This window comes from Zootermopsis nevadensis, unplaced genomic scaffold (genome assembly GCF_977971745.1).
Source record: "Zootermopsis nevadensis isolate Lab colony 2312 unplaced genomic scaffold, Znev_1.0 Znev_ptg000009l, whole genome shotgun sequence".
In the NCBI taxonomy this organism is placed as follows: domain Eukaryota; kingdom Metazoa; phylum Arthropoda; class Insecta; order Blattodea; family Termopsidae; genus Zootermopsis; species Zootermopsis nevadensis.
The window spans coordinates 6,838,543-6,862,879 of record NW_028259141.1 but is presented as its reverse complement, the minus strand read 5'-3'; the positions used below and the strand labels follow the sequence as shown (position 1 = coordinate 6,862,879).

Below are 24,337 nucleotides of genomic sequence, written 5' to 3'. Positions count from 1 at the left end.
TGTGGATACCGTCGAACCGAGACGCTTGCTCTCAATTTTGCTATCACTAAATAATGGCCAGTGGCATCCGCTCCGCTATAAGATCGCACGTCTACTATGTTTGATTGTCTTTGGTAAAATGCTTACTATGTTCATAATTTAGTTAATTTTTCTGAGTACTTTTGGCGTTATTGACTTGCAATTAGTTATGCAATTACTATCGGTACGCAAAGTCAACTGTCTCTCTTATTATCTATGCAGACGATCGTCTGGCTCGTTTCAACTTTGCCGCCGTGCCAATATGTGTTTTTCTGGAAATGAATATTACCGGTGGTGATAATGGAAGGCTGTTAAATAAGTTGGTATCTGTGTTAAATATTGTAGTCTTATGTTGGTGTTGCTGTGGTCTTAGGTCCGAGGGTAGGAAAGTGTCTTTTCTGTTTCAACTGCTAGTTTGGAAGTTGTAAGCGTGAGATAGTTACAGTACGGTGTTTTTTTCCTTGTCGTTTCCATGATTTTCAAAATATTATTTAGACGAGCTTCAGCTTAAAGCCTTTGGTTAATCGGTTGTGAAGTTGTGATACCGATATTAAAAATATGCTGCGTGAGGTGATGACAGTTATAGTATAGTTCAGTTTGGAGTTTGTTTACGAACGACAAAATGGGGTTAGATTTCGACGTTTTGGAATTTTGCAGAAAACTCCGTAATTCTAAGCAACCTCCTTACGAATGTCCAGTTGCACAATGTGGAAAAGTGTATAAGAGCCTTTGTGGTTTACAGTATCACTTGGTTAACTTTGATCATAATGCCCCTACATCTGTAAATGCTCTACCAGTACCAGGTAAGCACTCTTGCTTCATATGTGGGAGAGTCCTAGTTGGAGTCTCAACAGTACTGAGAATTTTCGTGATTTTTTCAGTTTATTAAGAAATATCATCAGCCCATTAAATGACCACAACTGCCTTTTCTTGCATATTTATCAGTGAATCATAATTGTGCCATTGTATATTGTTTTTCGTCATGTAGTTGATACACTGGTTAAATAAGCAAGTAATGAATTCATCACCAGTGGTAAACTGCTTATTCACTACAAATAAAACCTATTTGTTTGATTGCATATCAGCTGTGGTATTGGATGGGGAAGCCAATGTAACTGCAAAATCATAGTCTAAGGAATATGATATAAAAGCATTAAACAGTGTTTTTAAAAGGAAGAAAGTTTCATTTATTATACTTTTATCGGGTATTAATTGATGTGTTAATAACTAACTAACTAACTAGATGGCTTACCGAACCCGAAGGTTCATCACCGAATTAACCAAAGCCCTCCACCGGACCCTGTCCTGGGCCAACAAAATCCAGTTTCCTTCAACTCCTATCTCGGATAGATCCCGCCTGAGATTATCCTCCCATCTACGTCTAGGTCTCCCCAGCGGTCTCTTCCCTTCAGGTTTCCCAACCAGTACCCGGTGCACACCTCTTGTCCCATCCATGCGCGCTACATGTCCCGCCCATCTCACTCTTCTCGACTTAATCACCCTCACAATACTGGGGGAGCAGTACAGATTTTTAAGCTCGTCATTGTGCAGTTTTCTCCACGCCCCATCGTCTTCCCTCTTAGGCCCAAATATCCTCCTCAACACCCGATTCTCAAACACCTGCAATCTGTGTTCCTCCCTCTGAGTGAGAGACCATGTTTCGCACCCATACAAAACAACAGGCAAGATTATTGTTTTGTATACTTTAATTTTCAGGTTCTTAGAAATCAGACGGGAAGACAAAATATTTTGGACTGAGAAGTAGCAAGCATTTCCGGAATTTAGTCTCCTCCTAACTTCCTCACAAGTATCATTTTGATTTGTTATTGTTGTTCCCAAATATTTGAACTTTGTAACCCTTTCAAAGGATTTATTAGCTACCCTAAGATAATTTTGCCCGCCTGTCTTCTGATGACGAGATACTAACATGTACTTAGTTTTTTCTGAATTTACTTCCAGCCCCACTTGTCTACCAGCCTCTAGTAAAACTTCTGCGTTCCTCTTTATTGTATTTATATCGTCCCCCAATAAATTAACATCATCAGCATATGCCAATAGCTGATGTGTCCCGTTCAATTGCAAACCCTCCTGCCTACCTTGGACCTTCCTGATGGCGTATTCTAGCGCAAAGTTAAAGAGCAAGGGAGACAAAGCATCTCCTTGTTTTAGACCGTTCTTGATGAGGAATGTCTCAGATACATATTTACCTACTCGAATTTTGCTGCAGGTTTCATTTAAGCACATTTTTATTAGACCCACTAGCTTCTTTGGTATACCAAATTCAATAAGAATATTATATAGCACTTCTCTCTTCACAGAGTCATAGGCTTTTTTGAAATCTATAAATAACTGATGTACAGTCCCACCGAACTCCCATTTTTTCTCTAGTATCTGACGAATGCAAAAGATCTGATCAATCGTTGATCTGTTTCGTCTGAACCCACACTGATGATCCCCAATAGTTTCATTCGCATATGGGGTTAATCTTGCCAAAAGAATGTTGGATAGAATTTTGTATGAGGTTGATAGCAGCGATATTCCTCGGTAATTACCACACTCAGTCTTGTCCCCCTTCTTATAAATAGGAATAATTATGGATTCCTTCCATTGATGTGGCATCTCTTCCTTATCCCAAATTAACTGAATAAGCTTATGGATCCTCATATGCAACCCTTTGCCACCTGCTTTAATTAATTCGGCCGGAATCTGATCAATTCCTGGAGATTTATAACTTTTCAACTTCCCAATGGCTAGTTCCACTTCATCTAAGCTAGGTTCTGGCACCAACAGTTCAGCTGTATGCATTTTAATCTGTCTAATATCACCAGTATTATGAACATTTAAGAGCTCGCTAAAGAAATTTTTCCACCTATTCACAATTTTTATTGGATCTGCAAGCAAATTGCCACTATCATCCTTTACCAAATTAGTCTGGGGTTGATATCCTTTCTTAAAGTTATTAATGCCTCTGTACAGGTCTCTGATGTTTTTTTCCTTATTATTTGTCTCAAGTTCAGCAATTTTGCCCTTCAGGTATTCCCTTTTCTTAGTCCTAAAGGTTCTACTAGCCTCACGTCTCACGTTACATAGATTATCCGCATTTGTTTTGTTTGGGTTCTGCAACCATTGAAATTTTGTTTGCTTCCTTCGATCTATTAATTTTGAACATTCTTCATCAAACCACGGTTTATTTTGCTTTCTCCTGTAGTATCCTAGTTTCTCTTTTGCTGAAATTTTGATGCAGTTTCTGACATTTTCCCACTCCCTGTTGATGTCCACACTTTCATTATCCTCATTTGTCTCTAAAATTTGAAACCTATTCGAAATTTCAACTTGATATTGTTCCTTTGCCTCTCCCTCACTTAATTTTTTCAAATCAAATCTTTCTGTGTCAAAATTTTGTTTAGTTCGTCTACTTACTGAAAGCCGCTCCCTCACTTTTGCTACCACCAGATAATGATCAGTGTCGCAATCTGCTCCTCTGAATGATCTCACATCAATTACATTTGTCTGCCTTCTCTTATCTACTAAAACATGATCTATTTGATTGTGTGTTCTGCCATCTGGGGAAGTCCAAGTGTATTTATGAACATCACGGTGTGGAAATTTTGTACTTTTTACAATTAAATCTTTTGACGTAGCGAAGGTCACTGCTCTGACGCCATTATCATTACTAAGTGCATGGAGACTCTCGCTGCCTATTGTGGGTTTGAAGACATCCTCCCTCCCAATTTTTGCATTGAAATCTCCTAGCAGAATTTTCATGTGATACTTGCCAAATGTATCAAATACTGATTCCAATTCTTCATAAAAGCTATCCTTGATATCATCGCTTTTGTCTTCAGTTGGGGCATGAACATTAAGGACAATGATGTCGCACCAACGTCCTTCCAAAATTACGTAAGACAACCTGTCACTAACAAATTCTACTCTCTTAACTGCTGCCCTAATTCTGCTATGAACAAAAAAACCCGTCCCTAGCTGATGATTGTCATTCCCCTTTCCATAGAAAAATGTAAAATTGTCCACTGGGATCGTGCCCTCCCCCTCCCATCGCACTTCCTGCACTGCCACTAAGTCTAACTTATAATTCCCTAATTCCCTACACACTGATTTCAGTGCCCCAGCCCTATAGAGGCTCCTAATGTTCCAGGTACCAAATCTCATGTCCTTTTTCAATTGCCGTGGTCGTGCCAAAGAGTCCGTCCTGATCCGAGGCTTGGTTGATTTGTTCGTAACACATATTTTTTTTAAAGGTGAAAGGTTGTTAGCCCTACACCCAACCCCCAACCTGGAGGACCAGGGTATCACTCTTAGTCTAGCGCATCTCCTTAGACCTGTCCGGCTTGGGTGACCCTACCATGAGCCGAAGCTCAGGCCGGCATAGCCCTAAGGGTCATTTGAGCACGCAAGCCTCCTCACCCGGCAGATTGCCTTCGACAAGGTGGTGATACCTTCGAGAAGGATTGATGTGTTAATAGGAATGAATATTCTATCACTGCTAATTCTTTGGATGTATAATTGTAGGGCGGAAGAAAGGACGTGGCTCACATCATTCACGACCACCTTCATCTGCCGCTGATGTACTAACTTTGTCAACACGAGAGGGTTTGACATATGCTGAAGCTCAGAAGATAGTAGAATTTGAGGTTGATGGACGAATAACTAGAGTCAGCATTTTTGATCCTCTACCACTCATATCAAAGGAGGAATTTGAAGCTACATATGGAAGCAGTAATGACAGTGTGAGTGGTTTATATTCATTGAAATGCAAGACATAATAATGAATTGGTCACTGCCATAATAAGAATTCATGATAAATTGCAATAGTGGCCCACCAGGTGACTTATCATTTACATTATTGTCTTTTTTTGTTATAAATTTCATATGATACCAAACTTTGTAACATCAACTAACCTTAACCAAAATTTCAAAATTCTGCAGTATGATATGTAAGATTAAAGCTATTGTAGTAGGATTTGAAGTTCTCATGGCTTTGAATACAAAGATGGCAGTCTTCTGGGTTGCAGTGTTGTGTAGTCTAGTAGATGTTTACCTCATTACACAGCACTACAACCTAGAAGACAGTTAAGAGAGCTACTAAATTTACATAAATACTGTACTGATATTCTCTGCTGTTGATTTTGTATCAGTTTGTTTAGATGACATTCATAAGTATCCTTTTACAACTATTTTAATTTATGAAATGTGAAATTTCAATTGTTATATGCAGCAAGAGGGGATCCAGTTATCTGCAGACCTTTGTCAAAGTATGCTGTCCAGTGATGAGAAAATTCGTCTTCCAGAGCCAAGTTACACCATCTTAGATTCATATAACATAAGTGATGCACCACCACGACCCAACGCATATATTAGGTATGTCTTGTTTTAATAAATTTGGCTTTAAAGTGAGTGTAATTGGTGTCGAAGTATCATTATTGGCATTGTTGTTTTGTTCAATGATTCCTAGCCTGTGGTATGTGGATCTCTGGTGGTCGGTGAATATATTTTAGTGTAATGACAATCTAAATTGTAAAGACTGCTTTCAGTTCTGTTTACTGAAATTTTTATCCATGAGTGTGGAAAAAAAGCTGTTTTTCTTATGTTGTTCATTTTTAAATTTTAAATTAACTTACGTTATCAGCAATAGCTCAGCACTTGATGAGTGTCAGCATCATGTTCTGGCTGTGATATATCTGTGTGTAAAAGATGCCCAGTGCCCATTGGATAGGAGCCTGGGTAGCCCCAGAACTGATCAGGATGTTGAAGCCAGAAGAAAAATCCCTTGCCCCTGATGAGTGTTGAATCATGGTTGTCTAGTTCATAGTCGGACACCATACTGATTAAGCTGCCCTAACTTATGATGTTAGCTATAATAGCAATTAATTTTTGAAATACAGATTCATTGAGAGGTCTGCTGAGGAACTTGATGGTGAAGTGGAATATGATATGGATGAGGAAGACTGCGCTTGGCTGAGTATTATAAATGAGCAACGTGCAGCTGCTGGTCTCCCCGATGTACCTGTAGATACGTTTGAACTGCTTATGGATCGACTAGAGAAGGAATCATACTTTCAGGTAATCTATTATTTTGAAGTTTACTGCCAGATTTTTTCTACAACATTAATAGAGACAAATGTATACAGTTGAAATAAGACTCCTGTTTTTACGTGGAATATAGTGTATTTCTTTTGCAATGTCTTGTAGTAGCATCACACATACTTGTCTTTCCTGCATGTTGGTATCATTGAATAATAAATATTTTAACTGAGTGGGTAACTAAAATATTGTTGCATAGTAATATTAATGGAACTGTTACTGGTTAATTTTTAAGACAATTTATTGTATGCAGTAATGTTGAAATGTTTAGCAATGGAACAGAGAGACAGTGATTATGTGGTTACTTTCATTGTTTCAGAGTTGTGGCAAAGGAGGAGATGGAGTGGCACCAACTGTAATTGATGATGATGCTGTTTGTTGTATATGTATGGATGGAGAATGTCAGAACTCCAATGTAATCCTCTTCTGCGACATGTGTAATTTGGCTGTTCACCAGGTATTTTCTGAGACGTTGTTTGGTAAAGATATTAGCCATCTTGATTAAAACATTGACTGATGAATTTATAGGTATAGTCAGGTCTTCAGAAGTATGCAGCGTGCTCATAACTGGTGATTTGTCGGAAAGACGTGCGGTCATATTCACTCATTCTGATTTATTTATTATGATGATATTTTATTGAAAGTTTATGGCAGTTTATTAATAATGCTACGCCCATATTCTCACAAATAGGGTTATTATGTTACTCAGTTTTCTTTGAGAAATTTGCCAATCATTTATTTGTTAATTATTATATTAAAATAAAACATTTAAATAAGGCTGCAATTATTTTCTGATTATACAGAGGGATACAGTATTACAAAAATGCACATGGGCCACACAAAATACATGAGTCTGAAACTGCATTCTCTTGGCACTTTTGGAAACCGAATGTCGAGTAAATTTACTACAGTTTCTAGTTTTGTGTGTGTTTACAGGATTGTTATGGTGTACCATACATTCCAGAAGGCCAGTGGCTTTGTCGTCGTTGTTTGCAGTCTCCTTCGCGTGCTGTTGATTGTGTACTTTGCCCCAACAATGGGGGAGCTTTCAAACAAACAGATCGTGGACACTGGGCACATGTTGTTTGCGCACTGTGGATTCCAGAAGTCAGATTTGCAAATACTGTAAGTGAATTATTGTGTTGTTGTTTCTTCTTTCATCTAGTAAGTGTTTGTAGATTTTCTTCTGGTAAGTATATATTACTTTTTCAATTTAATTTACCAGACATTTTCAAAACTGTTCTTTGTGGTGTCTGTAAGAATTATTGCTTTGATCATTTTTGGCCAGTACACATCTGTCACAGTTAAAGGAATATTTCTGAGATCAGAGCACCCATTGAGTGAGATTCCATTTTCTTCCAATGATAAGGTGATGAGCAGAAGAGGGGATATGAACCATGGTGACACGAATATGCTCTCTTCACTCACGTGTTTTGATGTGAAATGTTTAAAGAAAACTGTTCTGGATCCTAAGATCTTTAGCATGGGAGGCCAATAATGGTGTCACCCAGTAGATTCACACCAGATTATAACTTGTTAGAAATTTGGTAAATGGCAGAGTTTATGGAGATGTTCAGCAGAGGGTGTTATTAACAGTGCTTATTTCAAAATGTTGCAGAGGTTTTTGTTCTCCCTTGTAGTGTCTTCTCGTTCCTGTCTTACTGAGTTCTTGAACTTTGGTGCTGGTTTAATATTGAAGTAATGTGTGTGTTTTACAGGTATTTCTTGAACCAATAGACAGTATAGAAACAATACCTCCAGCAAGATGGAAGTTAACGTGCTACATCTGTAAGCAGAGAGGAGTAGGAGCATGCATTCAGTGTCATAAAACAAATTGTTACGCTGCATTTCACGTAACTTGTGCACAGCAGGCTGGTCTCTTTATGAAGATGGACACTGTTCGAGACTCACATACAGGTTTGTGATTTTATGAAAAAAAGTAAAGTTGTTCCACTACATACCATGCAGGCTCTTGTGGGGAGAAGAGGTATAGCTTCTACTGATTCTTGACCTTTGTAGTAGATGGGGTGAGTGGTCAGCGTCACACCTACGCTGCTTTTTACCGTGGGGAAAGACTCCTAGTACTGATTGGTTAAGAGACTGGGTGGGCTCTGGACATAGAGGCTAGATGAGAAGTCCATTGTCTGTAAAATACTTAACCTCTAAATGTTTTAAATGGTTCCTACATAAAGTTTTGATGAATTTGTTCATTCCAATCTTTATCTGTGTACTTGTTGAAGTTGCCTTTTTTCTGAAATGGACATAATGTTTATCTTGAGTGTGTTTTTTAGGCACTGGTCTTGACCCAGGACCAGTACTAGTCCAAAAGACAGCGTATTGTGATGCCCATACACCCGGTGGACTGGTAGATTCTGATTCAAGACCCAGAGGAAGTACGCTTTCTTCTAGCAAGCAAGCAACAACTCCAAGTGGTATTGGGGGTACAGGTGAAGCCGCACGTGAAGAATCCCGCCAAAAAATGAAGAAGGCTCGAAGGTTACTTGCTAAGAAAAGGTCCTCAGTTCCTGTCATATCTATACCAACCATTCCACCTGACAGGTATGAAGGTTCAGTGCTTAAAAATTTGGCTGTGAATAGGATATTGATGCTCATAATATTGAAATAAAACCACAGTTATGTGAAATCACAGATTGTATAATTGTGTATAACAGGATTTACCTGTCCTTTTTTTATGGAACCATGCTTTTTATATTTGTAACTTCTTTATACAGAATTCAAGAAATAGCATCATTAGTGAATGTACCAAAGAAGAGCCAGTTGATTCAAAGACTGATCGCATACTGGACTCTAAAGAGGCAGTTCAGGAATGGTGTTCCTCTTCTGAGACGACTACAGAGTTCTCATTTAGCTCGTCGTGATGACCCTTTGCCATTACAGGAGGTGGTGAGTGATACTGTAAGTTGCTTCATGCACACAGACACAAAGAAGGTCCTGTTTAGTGATGTTTTATTTTTTTTAAATATATATTCTGCTTATAAGGTAAAGAGATGACCATGCAAAGAGGGCATACCTCTTCAGAAACTTGGAACTTTCGTTACGGGAAGTATTTTGTAAATCTTATGATGTTATATTTGGACTCCATATAAGAGGATAATATTCTTCTAAACATATTTTTAAATGAAATTTTAAATTAAAATTTATTTTTATAAATTATCTTTAACAAAGTCCCTTGAGCAGAATCCTTGAGAAGCTAATTGTTTCTCAGCTACTCAAGAACTTCCCCATCTTTTACAGAATCTAAATTTGTCTCACGAGATTCTGTTACTGTGTGCTACTCACTTTTGTTCAGGTCTTGTCAGAGTGGCAACATCACAGTTTGTAATTCTCATTCTCTTTCTGCGCCCCATACAGTTTGAGCATAATGTTACACCTTCAGTTGAACAAATGTGGTTCTTGTAGGTAATGCAGTTTTACTACTTACTGTGAGATCACAGTATCTCATAGTGTAGTTGGAAAATCTGAATAGTTAGCAAGTGTTAGTTTCACTTTGCTACATCATAATAGCTATTTGTAGTGTAGTTGCTCTGTTTTAATTTGTGTTTGTTATTAGTACAAAATAGTGAAGAAAAGTGCTTGAGAAAGATTACTGAAAGTATTTTATGTGAAAGTAATGACAGTTTTTTCCCCCCAATTTTTATTAATTGTTTAATCAAGATTGTAGTTAACCAGAATTCATTTTTGCAGATTTTGTTTATTTGTTTACTGCTTGCTTACTTAATTTTCATACTGCACCAGCATTAATGTTTAAGGACACTTGTATAACTTAAGCACTTACACTAATTACCATGTGGGCCAATTGCATTTTCAGGGTGAACTATACAGACAGCTGAAATATTGGCAGTGTCTACGTCAGGACTTGGAACGAGCTCGGCTTCTTTGCGAGTTAGTCCGTAAACGAGAGAAATTAAAAAAGGAGCTATGCAAGGTGTAAGTTACCTGTTAATTTGCTGTGTGGGAACTATATATAAATTATTTTTTACACGATGATGCCAGTATGCATTTAGAAATGAGCTTGTTTTATAACCAGTGAATTAAAACATTCTTGGGTTATTTATGCTATTTCAACTGTGTAGGTCACATTAAATGAGATAGGAGCATGATGTATGTATGAAAAAAGGCAGTTATAACATATTTGAAGGCAGGTAGAGAAAGTGAAGATCACAAAGGATATTAGTCAGGATATTCATAGCAGATCAGGGTAAGAAGTACACATACAGTGCAATATAAATGCTCTGTGTGTTATTTTTTTATGGTTATAAGAGAAATTCTCCATGATCTCAGTGTTTCTGGATTTAATAAACATTTTTTTACCATAAAATATGGGTGTGTCTTATGCTTTGGAGGGACTGAGATAAACTGGGCAAACCTCCATCTTGTTATCATCAAGAATTAGAATTGGGTTCCTCACGAATACAAGTTTTGTGCTAACGAATGTGATAGTGGCGGGGATGTAGAGATGATTCACATATGATACAGACACATTAAAACTGTCTATGCAGTCAATCTGATTAAGTGACCAGTGGTATGTAATTACTACCTAATTACTTTGACAACCCATGTCCCTGAATGTTTAAAGTGGTAACTAATACCTGTTTAACAGGCTGGAATTATTTATTGCCTAGTGCAAAAAAAATGTTTGTGGGAAGTAGTGTATTACATTCTAAAACTGTTCTTCTTTACCAATTTTGGTCTTTTAAATACTACATTTTGTGAAAAAATTGCAGCCTAAAAGTAGATCACTATAATTATATTTAACAACATTCAAATGTGAGGTGTGGGGAGCAATTCAGCTACCCATTATTTCCTCCAGTAAACACAGATGCAATGGAACAAAATGTGTTTGTGTTAAATAAAATATGAGCAATGTACACAAAGTAACAGGCTGTTAACTTACATAGAAGGTTTATGCAGTTGCAACCATGTACTTCTATTTTACCTAGACACAACTAACAATACTGACCAGTGCCAGTAATGATATAAATAAGTATGTAGGATTTGAGGTTTTCACGGTGGTGAGTCTGAAGATGGCTGTTTTCTGGGTTGTTGCACCATGTAGTCTGGTAAACTTTACCAGACAACATGGCACAAGAACCCAGAAAACAGCCATCCTCATATAAATAAGTATGTAATGAGAAATACAAGCCTAAAAAATATAATAGATTTTATTTCATTTTTCCAGCAAAGAAATGTGGATGGAAGTTCACCTCCAGCCTTTGGTCTGTTTTTTGCGTCACCTTCTTGACCTTATCCAGTCTCGAGACACAGGAGATATCTTCTCAGAACCAGTTGATCTGTCAGAAGTACCTGATTATAGCGATGTAGTTACACAGCCCATGGACATTTCAACCATGCGAACTAAACTTGAGAATTTCCAGTACTCAAATCTTGATGCATTTGAGAAAGATTTCAATTTAATGATCAATAATTGCATGGCATATAATTCTCGTGACACTATTTTTTACCGTGCTGCAATAAAAATGAGAGATCAGGTAAGTCAAAGTTTTATGACCTGTTTAATTTGAATTTTTTTAAGTTTTAAGAATGCAAACATGATGGAGTGTGGGGGGATTACTATTTTCATATTCTATATAGAATCTGTGTTTTTTTTTTATTTCCCAGTATTTAGAAATAACAAAAGCTAAAGTCAACATTCTGTAAAAGTATGGTGATTCACTAAATGTAACTGGAATTAATTTTTATTTCAGTGACGAAGCTCACTGAATGTAATCATGATAAATTTATCAGACTATAAGGGTTTGATTATGCTTTCATTATGAGTGTCGATATTGTGCACTTTGTGCATAGGAATGCATTAAACCAAGTGCACCAAATGCCATGGTTTAGTTGTTAGTATTCCTGTTTTATATTCAGTAGGTCCCAGGATCAAGTCTAGGCCTAGAGATCAGCTATCTTGAAAACGTTTTTTGTGGTTTTACTCAGTCCCTTGAGGCAGATTGTAGGTAGTGCCTTAGAAAATGTCACATTTGCTTCTTTCCATATCATTTCCAGTTCATTAATTATCCTATTATTCAGTCCTTTGTTGTCTGAGTTACTGATAGAATTATTAAATAAACCATAATAAATAAATACAAATTGGCCACTTGAGAGGTATTCAGTTGGTCAAGAAATTCCTCAATTTTTTGAAAGGTGAAGTTCATAATTGTGTTTCCAATAACCATAGACTGGAATATATCCTCATCCAGTTCAGTCCATTCCGAAGCTTTGCGCCTCATATGTCTTCCCCTTTCCCCCAGTATTATCATCCCGTCTGTGCATCAGACTTAATTTGGATATGCTCATTAGAACACTGTAATGGGATAAAGTACTTTGTGTTATGTATGATATCCTATCATTAATCATGTCTGCCATTTTAATTGCATATCTGATTCGCTTATGTATCAAAAGACCCATCCTTAAATGGTGATTCCACAGAGTAATATTTACTTGTCAAGTGACATGACCCATCTGACTTCCAGTACTTCTGTGAAGTCTGACGTGCTCTTGTATTTTGTTTTATTTTACTTCTGATTTTGGTGACCATATTGTTAAGAGACTTAACAAGTTATAAATTTAGTGTTCCTATTCCATTGCTTGGAACATGTCAAAAAAGAAAAATGAAAGTTTTTTGTTTTGCAACACTTTAACTAATTTATTTTAAATTATGAGTAAAATTTTGTAATGTAGAAATACACTTTACAGTGAGAATTTCACTCTCTTTACAACATTTTTGGTTAATAATCTATCAGAAGTGATAAGTAATGTTTTAACATATTTTATTATCTTCCAGGGAGGAGCTCTAATTCGACAAGCCAAGCGTGATCTTGAGGCTAATGGATTTGATCTGACAACAGGAATGTTGTTGCCTGATGGTGTAACATCATCTTCCCAAAGTTCCAGTTCATCTTACGGTATAGATGCCAAGTTGTCGCATATTTCAACACCTCATTTGCAACAGCCATTACCACAAACTTCACAGTCAGGTTTGCTTCAACAGCCATCTCAGCAGCAGCACCGTCAACAACCTGAGGAAGGTTTGGCTGGAGAAATTGACCGTGAATTAGAAGCTGTTATGGATAAGAGTCGTTCAGTCGTAAGTTTACAGACACTTCTGTTCCTTGAAGTTGGTTTAGTATGTAAATAGTATTATAATTTCCACTTGGTCTCTTATTTACTTAGTGTTTTTGTATATTCTGGAACTCCAATGCATCATGTTTCATCTGTATTCTAAAGCTAATGAGTGGGCCAGCATTATAATATGGTCATGTCCGAAGCACTAAGCCATTAATCAGTTTGGAATTCTAAAATGTATATATTGTGCATATGCTGACTTACAGTGAATTGTGATTGACATATATGTACAGAATGCCATTTTTTAACAGGCTAATGTTGATCGACTTTCAAAGTTGCTAGAGTTACAAGATCGAAGCCAAGGACTTCGTCATGGTCTGGCACGTGCTAAGAGAGTCCGACTCATTAAAACAGAAATTACAAAACTCCGTCGTAAGATGGCTCTTGGAGGAAATGGTCCACAGTTACGTCACTCTCAGTCAGGTATTAATGAAGTAAATTGTAATTAGACATGTGAATACACATTTTTTTAACCTGAACATTTGTCTTGAACATGATTCATTCCTTGAAACTTGACTTCTTTTATCGCTAAGCCTAGGGAAATATGGAGTCTACTTTGTTTGTGCTAGGATCTTGGTTCTGGTCCAATTTCACGTGTGTTTCTCTTAGGTAACGTATGAGTCAGTATGCAGCTGACTAAAAAAGACAGGTCGAGTGTAAAGAGTTTGGCATGGCACTAGTAGCAAGAATGAAAAGCGTTCTTAATAGGCCAATTGCTTAGTTCTCTGCAGCCAGAGAGGAGATTGTGACTAGTCAGATATCTGGTGCCACAATAATAATGTTCTACATAATACTTTGGTAATAAATTTCATGGTAATCAATAGTTATTGTTTCTAGACAGACCAGGGTCCATTTCTTGACAAGTCGGATTTCCCGTACTGTGCTTGAAGTTTGTTGTTTTCACACCTTTCATACACGGGAGTTTAATATGTACTAATGCGTTTGTCCACTGAATTAGAAACATTCTTAGAGTCAAAAAATGGAAGTCTGGGAAGTAAGAAAACATACTATGTATTTCACTGGGTTCCTTGTGGTATAAGAATGAGGTGGATACCTGTGCAAGTGGTCTCAAGTTTGAAGACAGCTGGATCCAGTATCACTTTTTATGTTTGTTCCCCAGTCCTCAAAAGGTTAAAAAATTGTGAATGTGGTACACAGCCCATATTAAACTGTACGTTCACTTTGAAAAGCGTAATCTTCATCCTTGTCCTGTTCTTTAGAGTAAATGGAATCAAATGTGGATTCCTTTACACTTCTTAGGTGATATGAGTCTGAGGGTGTCAGAAGACCAGAACAGGAGACATAAGAAACAACAGCATATGTCTTCTGTCTCAAAATAAACTAACAAAATAAAAGGTTGGTATGAATTATGCTTGGAAATTTGCCCTGTAGTAAAAGTGTTAATACCTGCAGATATTTCAGGATGGGAATTAATTATTGGTAATGGGTTGTTTAGCATCAAGTGTATGGAAATTGCAGATGCTGGAGATGGTTTTGAATCTGATTCAGAAAGAGAGGAATCCAGTGAGGATGAAGATGATGAGGAGAATCTAAAACAACAGCAACGCACAGCAAAACCAATCTCACGGCATTCCACACGGCGTTCCTCTCAGCAGCAACAAATGAGTGAAAATAAAGGTAGTCACTTATTACAGAAACATAAATTTATTGTTATACATGATACTATACTTATTCAAATATTAAGATGTCTGAATACTTAAATATTCAAACTTTGATCTGAACCAGCATAACCAACAAAATTTGATCTTCCTTTGAAAATATGAAGTCTGGACTCCGTTACTTTCCTAGGATTGTAACATTATCAATACCAGGGAATAAGTGTATGCAATATACACATTTACAAAGCTCCACTGACATGAATAAAATGGAAACCATGCTATAAGAAGAAGAAGAAAAGAAGACAAATGTGAATTTGCTTGGTTATATGGCAACTTCATGCTCAAAACACCCAGCATGATGTCAGTGCTGACTGATGTCTACATATTACAGGTACTTCTGGCAAGAGTTCTGTCACAGTTTCAGGAGCCAAGGAGCATGAAACATTAGCTGAAACCGCTGATCCTAACGGTAATCCACATTATTCCAAGTTCATCTTATAGTCATGTATATTCCTTGTGGTCTTGTACTAACTTTTTCTACCTTGAAACCAAAAAGGCCCTCTCTTAGTTTTTATTTTTCTGTTTATGTTAAAGCTAGAACATTTCACTTTCTCTCATTATGGTTCCATCATTTTATTCCAGAGATTTGAGGTTATTACAGTGGCATATACATTGTTTATTGTCTTCTAGGTTATGACACCATATTGTCTTGTATATGGTTATCAAAATTTTGGACAAATGTGTTATGCATCTTCAGAGTTGGTCTTTCTTCTGAAACTTTTGTAACCATGTCATCATAGCCCAGAAAACCGCAATCACCGTCTTGATTTTAACAGTTTGTCAATGTAGATTTTGATCTAGCTTTCATGGAAGTACAAAAGGTCAAACATGTTTAGTAAATGGTGTTTCTGTCTAATTTGTCCATGAATGCTCTTCATTTATAAAATTACAAGAAGTCTGTTATTGTGATACTTGGTGAGATCTTAGAAAAATGTGCATGGGCACTTTGAACTCTATAGTTTTATGCATTTTGTAGGTATGTTTATGATATGTAAATATATTGAGTTCCATATACAGCAATGGCTGGACTTTGTGTACAGTAATTCATGAGTTATAACTGCATACATGTCTTTAGACATTGTATGATCACTAGGTTATTTTGCATTTTAAAAACATTACCCCAACAAATTTTGCATATTTTGTTGAAAGTCTATCATCACACAAAATATTTGGTTCATGCATTGAATGTACTAGTCTTCCTGTGACAGAAGTTCATGCAGACATTATCTTGATGTTATTTGTTAGGTAATTAAAAGTATATGGCTGGTATACAGTGATATGATATTTAGACCAAGTTTGATGAAATAGAGTAATTTGGTTGAAATATTATCAGAAGACATACACACAGATACATCATACTTTGTGTTTTTATAATAAATGAAGAATAAGTTATAAAAAGAGTAAATTACTATAATAAGTATAACAGTCAGATACATTTATAGACCAGGGTAAATGAGTCGTTGAATTAAGTATTCCACGCTCAGAGGAACTTCATGATTTTGCTGCAGGACAGCATAGTTAAAGTTTGCATTTCATATTAAGTTACCAGAACTTATGAACAGGTTACAGGTAATCCTCCTTTGTTTTAGGCATAAATGATAAAAGATTCATTTTTTTAGAAGTATTGTTTTTATATAGTAGCATCCCCAACTAATGCTGTGCAGAGCAGTGGCAAACAGAAAAGTGGGCGTGGACGCAAGAAAATGGGAGGCAAACGACAATCAGATGAAGGTGCTGACTCAATCACAAGTTCAGAAGCAGCAACTACTACTGCATCTACTCCTCTCATTTCAAACAGTGCAGTTAGTGGCAGTGGGTCTCAGTCAGTGTTAGACTCCAGTGCACAAGGTAACAAGACTGAACTGAATCACGCTGTCACTATTAAAAACATACTTTTGGTCATTTTTCAACTTTTGTGTTTCAACAGAAAATTTTATAAGAAGGGCTAACCCTCAGAAAAAAGAGTTTTGAGATTTAACATAAAAGAAACCTGGATGATATTTATATAAACATAAGAAGAGAAGAATGTAATAAATGATGGTGTTGAGGTTCTTGTAACAGATACAGCATCCATATTCTCTTTTGTGGCAATGAAATTTGGAAATTATTTTCCCATGGATATATTGTGAAGCTTGGGTACTCATCATTGTTCAGATTCTTATAATACTGTGCTGCCATCTCATTTAGCTTCACATTTTGTTCTTCGTGAGATGTTGTTTTCTAGAAGACAGAAGCAGTTCATTTGAACATGAATAATGTAAGTGCTTGAAAGGTTAGTGGCATTAGAGTATTTCTAGCAATAGATAATTTAGATTTTGAAATCAATGAAATATCTTTTCCATAATTCAAGCTCATGTAGTGTCAGTGCAATTAAGTCCTTGTCTGAAAATTATGAAATTTTTAGCTCAAAGCCAGGTGTTTTGTATGCCACTGATATAAATTTATTTTCCCTGGAGGTAGGTATGTAACAAACGCCACAAAATTAACATTTATTTTAATTTGAAGTTTGTGTTTTTTGATCCCAAACATGATGTACTATATTCTGGAATTTACAATTTTTACTTCTGTTACATGTTTGTAACACTTGTTTCATTCATCTCCTGACTGTTGGTACATGAACGTTTGAGCTACTTTGTGTCACTGTTTATATACGTATCATGTCTGGCCAACTTTTGGTGTGATTCCATGGTACCATCTGTACATACATTGTAGTAATTCCATTAAGTAATGTAACCTTACAGTGCATTTCTAAACTGTTGCTTGAGTTAACTGTCATTGAATGTGATACTCTATAAATACTATGTTACTGGGTGAATAAATTCATACACACAAGTTATTGGACACACTGCATTCTGAGTGTAGAAAATTATAAAAAAAATACCCATTTAGAATATACATGCTATTAAAGTAAGTTTATTTTCTACATTTGTTGTGTTTTCACAGATTTGTCTGGAGGGCTAGGTGCTCCAACAACCCCAGTCAAATTAACTGTGTCTTCTGAACAGACACAGCCAAGCACAGTGTCACAACTTACATCTGTATCTCCATCTGGTGTAAATCGTCGTACAGCTGTGCTGTTCACTCGTAAGGCTGCTGCTGCTGCTTCAGCAATTAAAAAGCCAGACACGCACAGTGGTACACATGGTGGGGCTAACAGTTCAGTCAGCATGTGAGTTTATGTTAAAAATCACTAATGATAATATTAAACTAGATGTTCTTCCTTCTTCACTATTTTAAAAATAAATTATCTTCTATCCTTCATTCTTTAAAGTAAAATTGTTTTAGTGTTGTCTTCATACAGTTATTTATAAGCAGATTCTACCCCTTCCCTCTTCTGATCCCCTTGCAATCTACTTCTGAAAGATGTGGAATGCATACTTTTATCTTAACCACTGTATATATGTAGGAAACGTAGTTAAAAATAGATCACTTACATTACTCAACAACATGTGGAAAGTTACAGGAGCATAATTCACTGTCATCTCATTTGATGCTATACAGTCTGAGATTATAAAAGCATTGTTAAAGAAAACTATAAATAAAATAAAATAAAATATATCGTCTTTATGAGGAGGAAAGAACTGTATGTGACACATTTTTTATTTCTGTTTTGTCTGTCATGCAAGTTTTGTGATCTAAAGAGAAATCAACTGTCACAGTAATGGACTCACACAGTACACAAATATTGTCTTATCCTTAAACTCATAACACATATTCTCCAGCACTCTTATTCCAAAAAATAATAATTTATTCCAAATGGTTTTCTAATAGTTATTGTCTCTTAATTGAAAACATGTCAGTGTAACTAAGGTTTCCACTTATCCCTACATCTATAAATCTGTGGCTCTTCTTCCTAAATATTCCCTGCCCCTTTCTTGTTGATCTAATTGATATAGGTAATAGTTTTGTAGTTATTTATATAATAGTGTGTGACACTCTCTTTGAACACTTCCTTTTGTCATTTTGTGGCTTTCAGTGAAAGAAAATATATATCTTTTAATTTGTATTAGAATATATAATAATGTAAAATTATATACATTTCTTATGAGAACATTCACAGTATTTACAAAATGTCTGGTCAATGCTCTTACAGCATTTAATGCTCCATCTACCCAAATAAACAGTTGTCTGTTTTCAGAATGTTCTGAAATCATCAGCTTTTCAAGACAAAATCTTTTGACTGATTTTAGTTAAAACTTATTGTTTCAGGTGCAGTGGTTCATCACTAATATCTAGCCGACGGCGTGTTGGTCGACCCCGTAAAAACTTGGATGCTGTAATGAATCAGTGCTCAAGTTCCAGTTCTCATGTTGAGCCAAACCTTCTATTAGCAGGAACAGGGGATAGTGATCATGCAAGCATGTTGATGCCTGCCCCACCCTTGCCATGTTCAGAGAGCTTCACAGTCTACAGACGGGGCGGAGGAGGTTAGTGGTTTATAGATTGTATTTGTGCAAGGGTCCATCACAGTAATATTGATGGAAGGACAATCTAAGATATTTCACACTCTAATGTTAGAGGGGATAGTTATCTGGGAAACAGAAGAGGACTTGCAGAAAATGACTTGGTGGAGCTAACCCATTTGAGGTTGTTCAATGGTGCCTGTGAAAACAGCATATAAGCAAACACTGGTCACAAGAGGGTAATATGGTAAATCAAGGCCACCATATGCAAATTCTCACTTATCAACTGTAGACACATTGTGGATCCCAGGACAAGTTTATATTGTTCCTCATTCCATTGAATTGGAAGGTCAAGTTATTGGTAAATTATTTAAATTTTTCCCTTTTGTCAGCTTTCTTTCAGTGTGGGTGACTTATTGTATACAGGGTTGGTAATCCTGCAAATTTCACCGTATAACAGAAACATATCAAATGGGAAGCATACAACAATACCCATTTTATGTCAAACTGGCACAAGAATTCTTAGATGTAAAGCTTATCATCTGCATCAGATTCCCTGGTAGAATTTGGCTGCAGATAGGATAGAGTCCCAATTATCCAACCTTAATTTATCTGACTGCATTTTATCCAATGTGCTGTGAATCATAGTGAAGGAATTAATTCTATTGAATTTGTTTAAGTTTAACAACAAAGGGAGGCGGCCATTATGGATCTACTGTTCAGGCACTGGCATGAACTTACTGCAAAGAAAAGGAAGGAGGCTCATCAGAAGCAAATACTAATTTCTTGAAACTCCTTGACTTACAAATTTACATTATGTTAAATCATATTTTTGTTTTTACTATTTTTCATTTGATGCTGTATTATATTGTATTGTATTGTATTTTCTTTTCTTTGTAATTTAATACTATTGTAAACTGTATAAAAATTGAGTTGATATTTACCGTAATTTTTGTCTTCTGTATTATCAAACTGTTTTATTATCCAGTCATCCTTCTGTCCCATTTTGGTTGGATAATCAGGACTCTACTGTACTGAACTAAAACCATGGATAAACAAAGACACAGATAGCGAAAATTTGTGTAACGAGGGTCGCCTCTACATGAAACTGAAAACTTCCAGCAAATGAAGTAGAAAGTCTGAATTTGCTAGGTGGGTTTGAGAGACATTTAGAAACCACATACTGTCATGTATAAAGAAAAGTTATCTTGGAAAATTTCCAGATATTCCTGCTGAGACAGATGAAGAGACACAATCAGACTCAACATGTTCAAGTTGCTCGACGTCAGAAGGCAGCACAGGTAGTAGTGAGGATGGTGGTAGCTCAAGTATTGACCTGCAACAGAGGGGTGCTTCAGGAGGTGATTCTTCGGGGGAAGAAGAAGGCGCAAGTAGTGGTTCACTGGAACCTCTAGACCTAGTGTGGGCTAAATGTCGAGGATACCCTTGGTACCCTGCGCTGGTAAGTAACAGTACACTGAACATTGTATTTGTTGTAAGTTGTCAGTGTTCAGTGCTCGTTTCTTGCAAACTGATATGTGGTATTGTCGTACGGATGTTAATATTGGGCACTAAACTGTCGACAGGAATGTATGGCCAAATGCCACTTGCTTCTATGTCATTATTATTGTTATCATTATTATAAATTTCTTATTATTTTAGATAATCAACCCAAAAATGCCTCGTGCTGGGTATTTACATAAGGGAGTCCCAATACCAGCACCTCCAGCTGATGTACTGGCACTTGCATTGAACTATGAGGAGCCTGTATATCTTGTACTCTTCTTTGATACAAAGCGCACATGGTAAGGTAACAGTTTTGAATCTTAAGATTGTTAATTATTATTTGCAACTATTAGAAATAGCATTCATGAGTCATATTTCAAAATAAATGGAAACTGAATCTCTAACTGAGGAATCAGAAGTAATTTGTGTGTGTGTAATTTAGGTAACCATAAATTGATAAAATTTGATTTTTATCAGTCCTGAGCAGGAGCTACCTTTATAGTAGTGTATTTGGAAGTGAATAAGACTTAATATTATTTATGAAATTAAAACTACTTTAATATCCATACCTAAAAACCTACTTAGCTCAGAAAGTATTACCACAGGTAAAGTTAAAGCCAAGAACTTTTATGTGTTATGCAAGTTAAAGTAAATTCTTGACCAATTTTAATAATATGGGAACAGAGCATGACCCTGATTCTGATTTGTGCAAGTGAGACATGTTGAGTTATCATGAACTTGTTACTTTATCATGACTCAGCATACATCTGTAAGATTCTGAACATGGCTCACCAGAAACTTCATATGTTGAAATACTATGGACATGTTGGGTCAGGGTTTCTCAGCCTGCAGCTTACCATTGTGGTTTGTGCAACCCACATATATTTTTTGTACTACTTTAGAATGTGTCTTTCTTATAGATATTTGGAGGGATGTATGTGAATTGCAGCAACAGACATTAAACCTGGTACTCAAAAATTACTCAAATGAAAGCACTTTCAGATATGTCACTAATGACTGATTTTATTAAAAAATAAGTTGAATAATACATGAATCTATTAGTAAAAGTATATGTTAGTAGCATTTTTAATAAATTGCCATGTTCCATCAAATTACCCTCATTCATAACCTGGAGCACTGAGTCAATAATGAAGGGTTAATATGTCATTAAACATATGAACTTCAAGGAGCAGTGAATGGGTTAACATTGATGACAAGCTGTTCTTTGTATTTACATATAGACGTGACTCAGGATATTCTCAAAATCCACACACGTTTCTAATCTCAATGAATGTTGGTTTTACAGGCAGTGGCTACCACGCAACAAACTTGAGCCACTTGGAGTAGCAACAGAGGTTGATCAGGCCAAACTGACAGAGTCTCGTAAACCAACAGATCGTAAGGCAGTACGGAAGGCATATCAGGAGGCCATGTTACATCGCTGTCAAGTGTCTGGAGGACAAGGGAAAAGAAGTCGTGCTGCCAGCATTGGAAATGCTGATCTTCCAGCACCTGCTGACGAGAACTGAAAACCCCAGTATGTCACACGAAGTGTAACTGAAGTGCTACTTTTTTAAACTCTGGTGAAGGACAGCTGGAAATGTCCTTAGATTTTAATTTTTCCTTGAACTGGAAGACATATTGATCTTGGAGTTTGTTTCCACTGATAATGATCAACTCTTTCACTGCCTATTAAACAGTGCTTGAAATTAAATGACTTAAATTAGTTTCACATCTTGTCAGGTAACTCGTATCTTCAACTGTTATAAAATAAGCAGACATTGAAAGCTGAGCTACAATTTAGTGGCAGTGACAGAAAAACACTGACTTTGTATCAGACTGGTTTAATGTACATACACTAACCTACATCCACCAAACTATTGTAACGTCTTGTAAACTTACAAGATACATTTCATAGCTTTACCTTAGGGCCCAGTATTTGTATTAAACTGTAGCGCAAATATTGAGTAGCATCAGTGTGTATCATAATCATCAAAAGAGGTTTTTAAAGCCATAGGTAACATATAGTAGTATATGTTGAAATTGTTAATTCTGCGGTTCTCAACCTAAAGGCCTCATGGGACCTGCCAATGTCTTTTCTGCAACCCAAGTGCCTTTTCATAATACTGTATCACTTGTGTAATGAAAAATATTAACTACCAAAATTAAATATTTTATGTGAATAATTAATAAAAACAGATCAACCATTTTTTTAACGAAGATTGTTGAGTAATATGTGAACATGTTTGCAATAGTAAGCTTGTTCTAATTTATAATTCGGTGGCCCATGAGTTGATATGAAACAGGGAATGCAGCCCCGAAGTCTTGAAAGGTTGAGAGCTCCTGGTTTAGATAGATTGAAGGCACAGTACTTAGCATGTAATACAAACTCTGAAATGTTAAATTGACCCATCATTAATAGTGGACATTTCTCAGATATATTACTGTAATGAAAACTTGTGTACAGTAGTAAAGGATTTTTTAACTAAAAATAATCTCCATAAATTCTGACTGCCACCTTTAAATCAGGACATAGAGAGAGATGTGCCACAACAGAGTACATGACCATGTGTTCATTATAGAAATGTATGACTAGGGAAGGGAAGAAAAATAAAAGCCAAGATGTTTTGAATATGTGATAAGAAAGTAGTGTAGAAACATTATGGTGAAATTTTTGTGCAAGTGTCTTACATTTTTGGAGCCTTATATGCATTTGTGAGACATGATATGCCACTAAGTCACTTCTTTTTTACATACTGTGTTCTTCATAAATGTTTCATATAATTTCTTTTCAGCGAATCCCACTTGCTCACAATTAAAGAAATATATATAATCCTAGTCAAGGGATCAAGTCCTGCCTAGGACACTCATGTTTTTTGCATTGTTTGTCACTGCCATTACAATCCTCACAGATACATGGGGTTCAATCAGGAGCTGTCTTCCCATGCATATAAAACATGGCTTAGGAATCATGGGAAGTGACTCCCAAAAATGAGCAAAGTTAAAAGAATTCTTTGGGGGAAAAAAACTATTGTTTTGTGGAAATTGTTTATGCTGAATCAGTCAACTCTGTATAGTAGGGGAGAAGAACAGTACAAATTACATAAAACACAATCTGCTATTTGTTGTGTTACTTTTCACATTGCTTTCTGATGAATGCTTCTTACCTTCACCAGCATGGCTTTTATGTTTTGTTGACTCTGCTGGTTGAAAGAACTACTGAAGATGGGCATGGGAGTGGATACATGCACATACTATTCAAACTTTTAACCTACTCCTTTCTTTGGCTTATGAGATTGCTGTATGTCCTCTATCTCTTTGAAACCATCTTACTGACTTTCATTAAATTTGTGCTTATGTACATTGGATAAGGACATTACTCACCTAGTGCTTGAGTAATGTCATGTGCACACTCTGCCACAGAAGTTAGACAAATGCTGATCTAATATCACGTGTATAACCTACCTTAATGATTTTCATGTT

At 36.3% G+C, this 24,337-nt stretch overlaps 1 protein-coding gene across 7 annotated transcripts; it reads left to right on the top strand.

The window, feature by feature from the left end:
* The first annotated feature begins 128 nt into the window (after positions 1-128).
* Positions 129-23,975, top strand: Br140 (bromodomain-containing protein 140). 7 transcript variants are annotated; one of them, XM_087345681.1, is made up of 21 exons: positions 351-821; positions 4,546-4,763; positions 5,252-5,394; positions 5,919-6,096; positions 6,437-6,574; positions 7,054-7,242; positions 7,836-8,034; positions 8,409-8,676; positions 8,850-9,033; positions 9,947-10,065; positions 11,318-11,627; positions 12,926-13,228; positions 13,518-13,689; positions 14,776-14,904; positions 15,277-15,354; positions 16,584-16,793; positions 17,889-18,114; positions 19,155-19,372; positions 20,572-20,810; positions 21,011-21,153; positions 22,161-23,975. In XM_087345681.1, exons 1-21 carry the CDS (start codon positions 641-643, stop codon positions 22,381-22,383), a joined length of 4,068 nt encoding a protein of 1,355 aa, XP_087201807.1. In that variant the 5' UTR covers positions 351-640; the 3' UTR covers positions 22,384-23,975. The 7 variants fall into 7 exon arrangements, with proteins under 7 accessions (XP_087201810.1, XP_087201807.1, XP_087201805.1 ...); XM_087345679.1 differs by having other exon boundaries at positions 356-821; positions 14,746-14,904; positions 16,587-16,793; XM_087345678.1 differs by having other exon boundaries at positions 356-821; positions 14,746-14,904.
* The last annotated feature ends 362 nt before the right edge of the window (positions 23,976-24,337 follow it).

What these genes read in the sequence shown, in the direction of transcription:
- Br140 (XM_087345678.1), top strand. Translation starts at nt 641, where the DNA reads ATGGGGTTAGATTTCGACGTTTTGGAATTTTGCAGAAAACTCCGTAAT. An exon ending in ATGGAAGCAGTAATGACAGT is followed by an intron (nt 4,764 to 5,251) that starts GTGAGTGGTTTA and finishes TGTTATATGCAG; the next exon opens with CAAGAGGGGATCCAGTTATC. An exon ending in AAGTCAGATTTGCAAATACT is followed by an intron (nt 7,243 to 7,835) that starts GTAAGTGAATTA and finishes TGTGTTTTACAG; the next exon opens with GTATTTCTTGAACCAATAGA.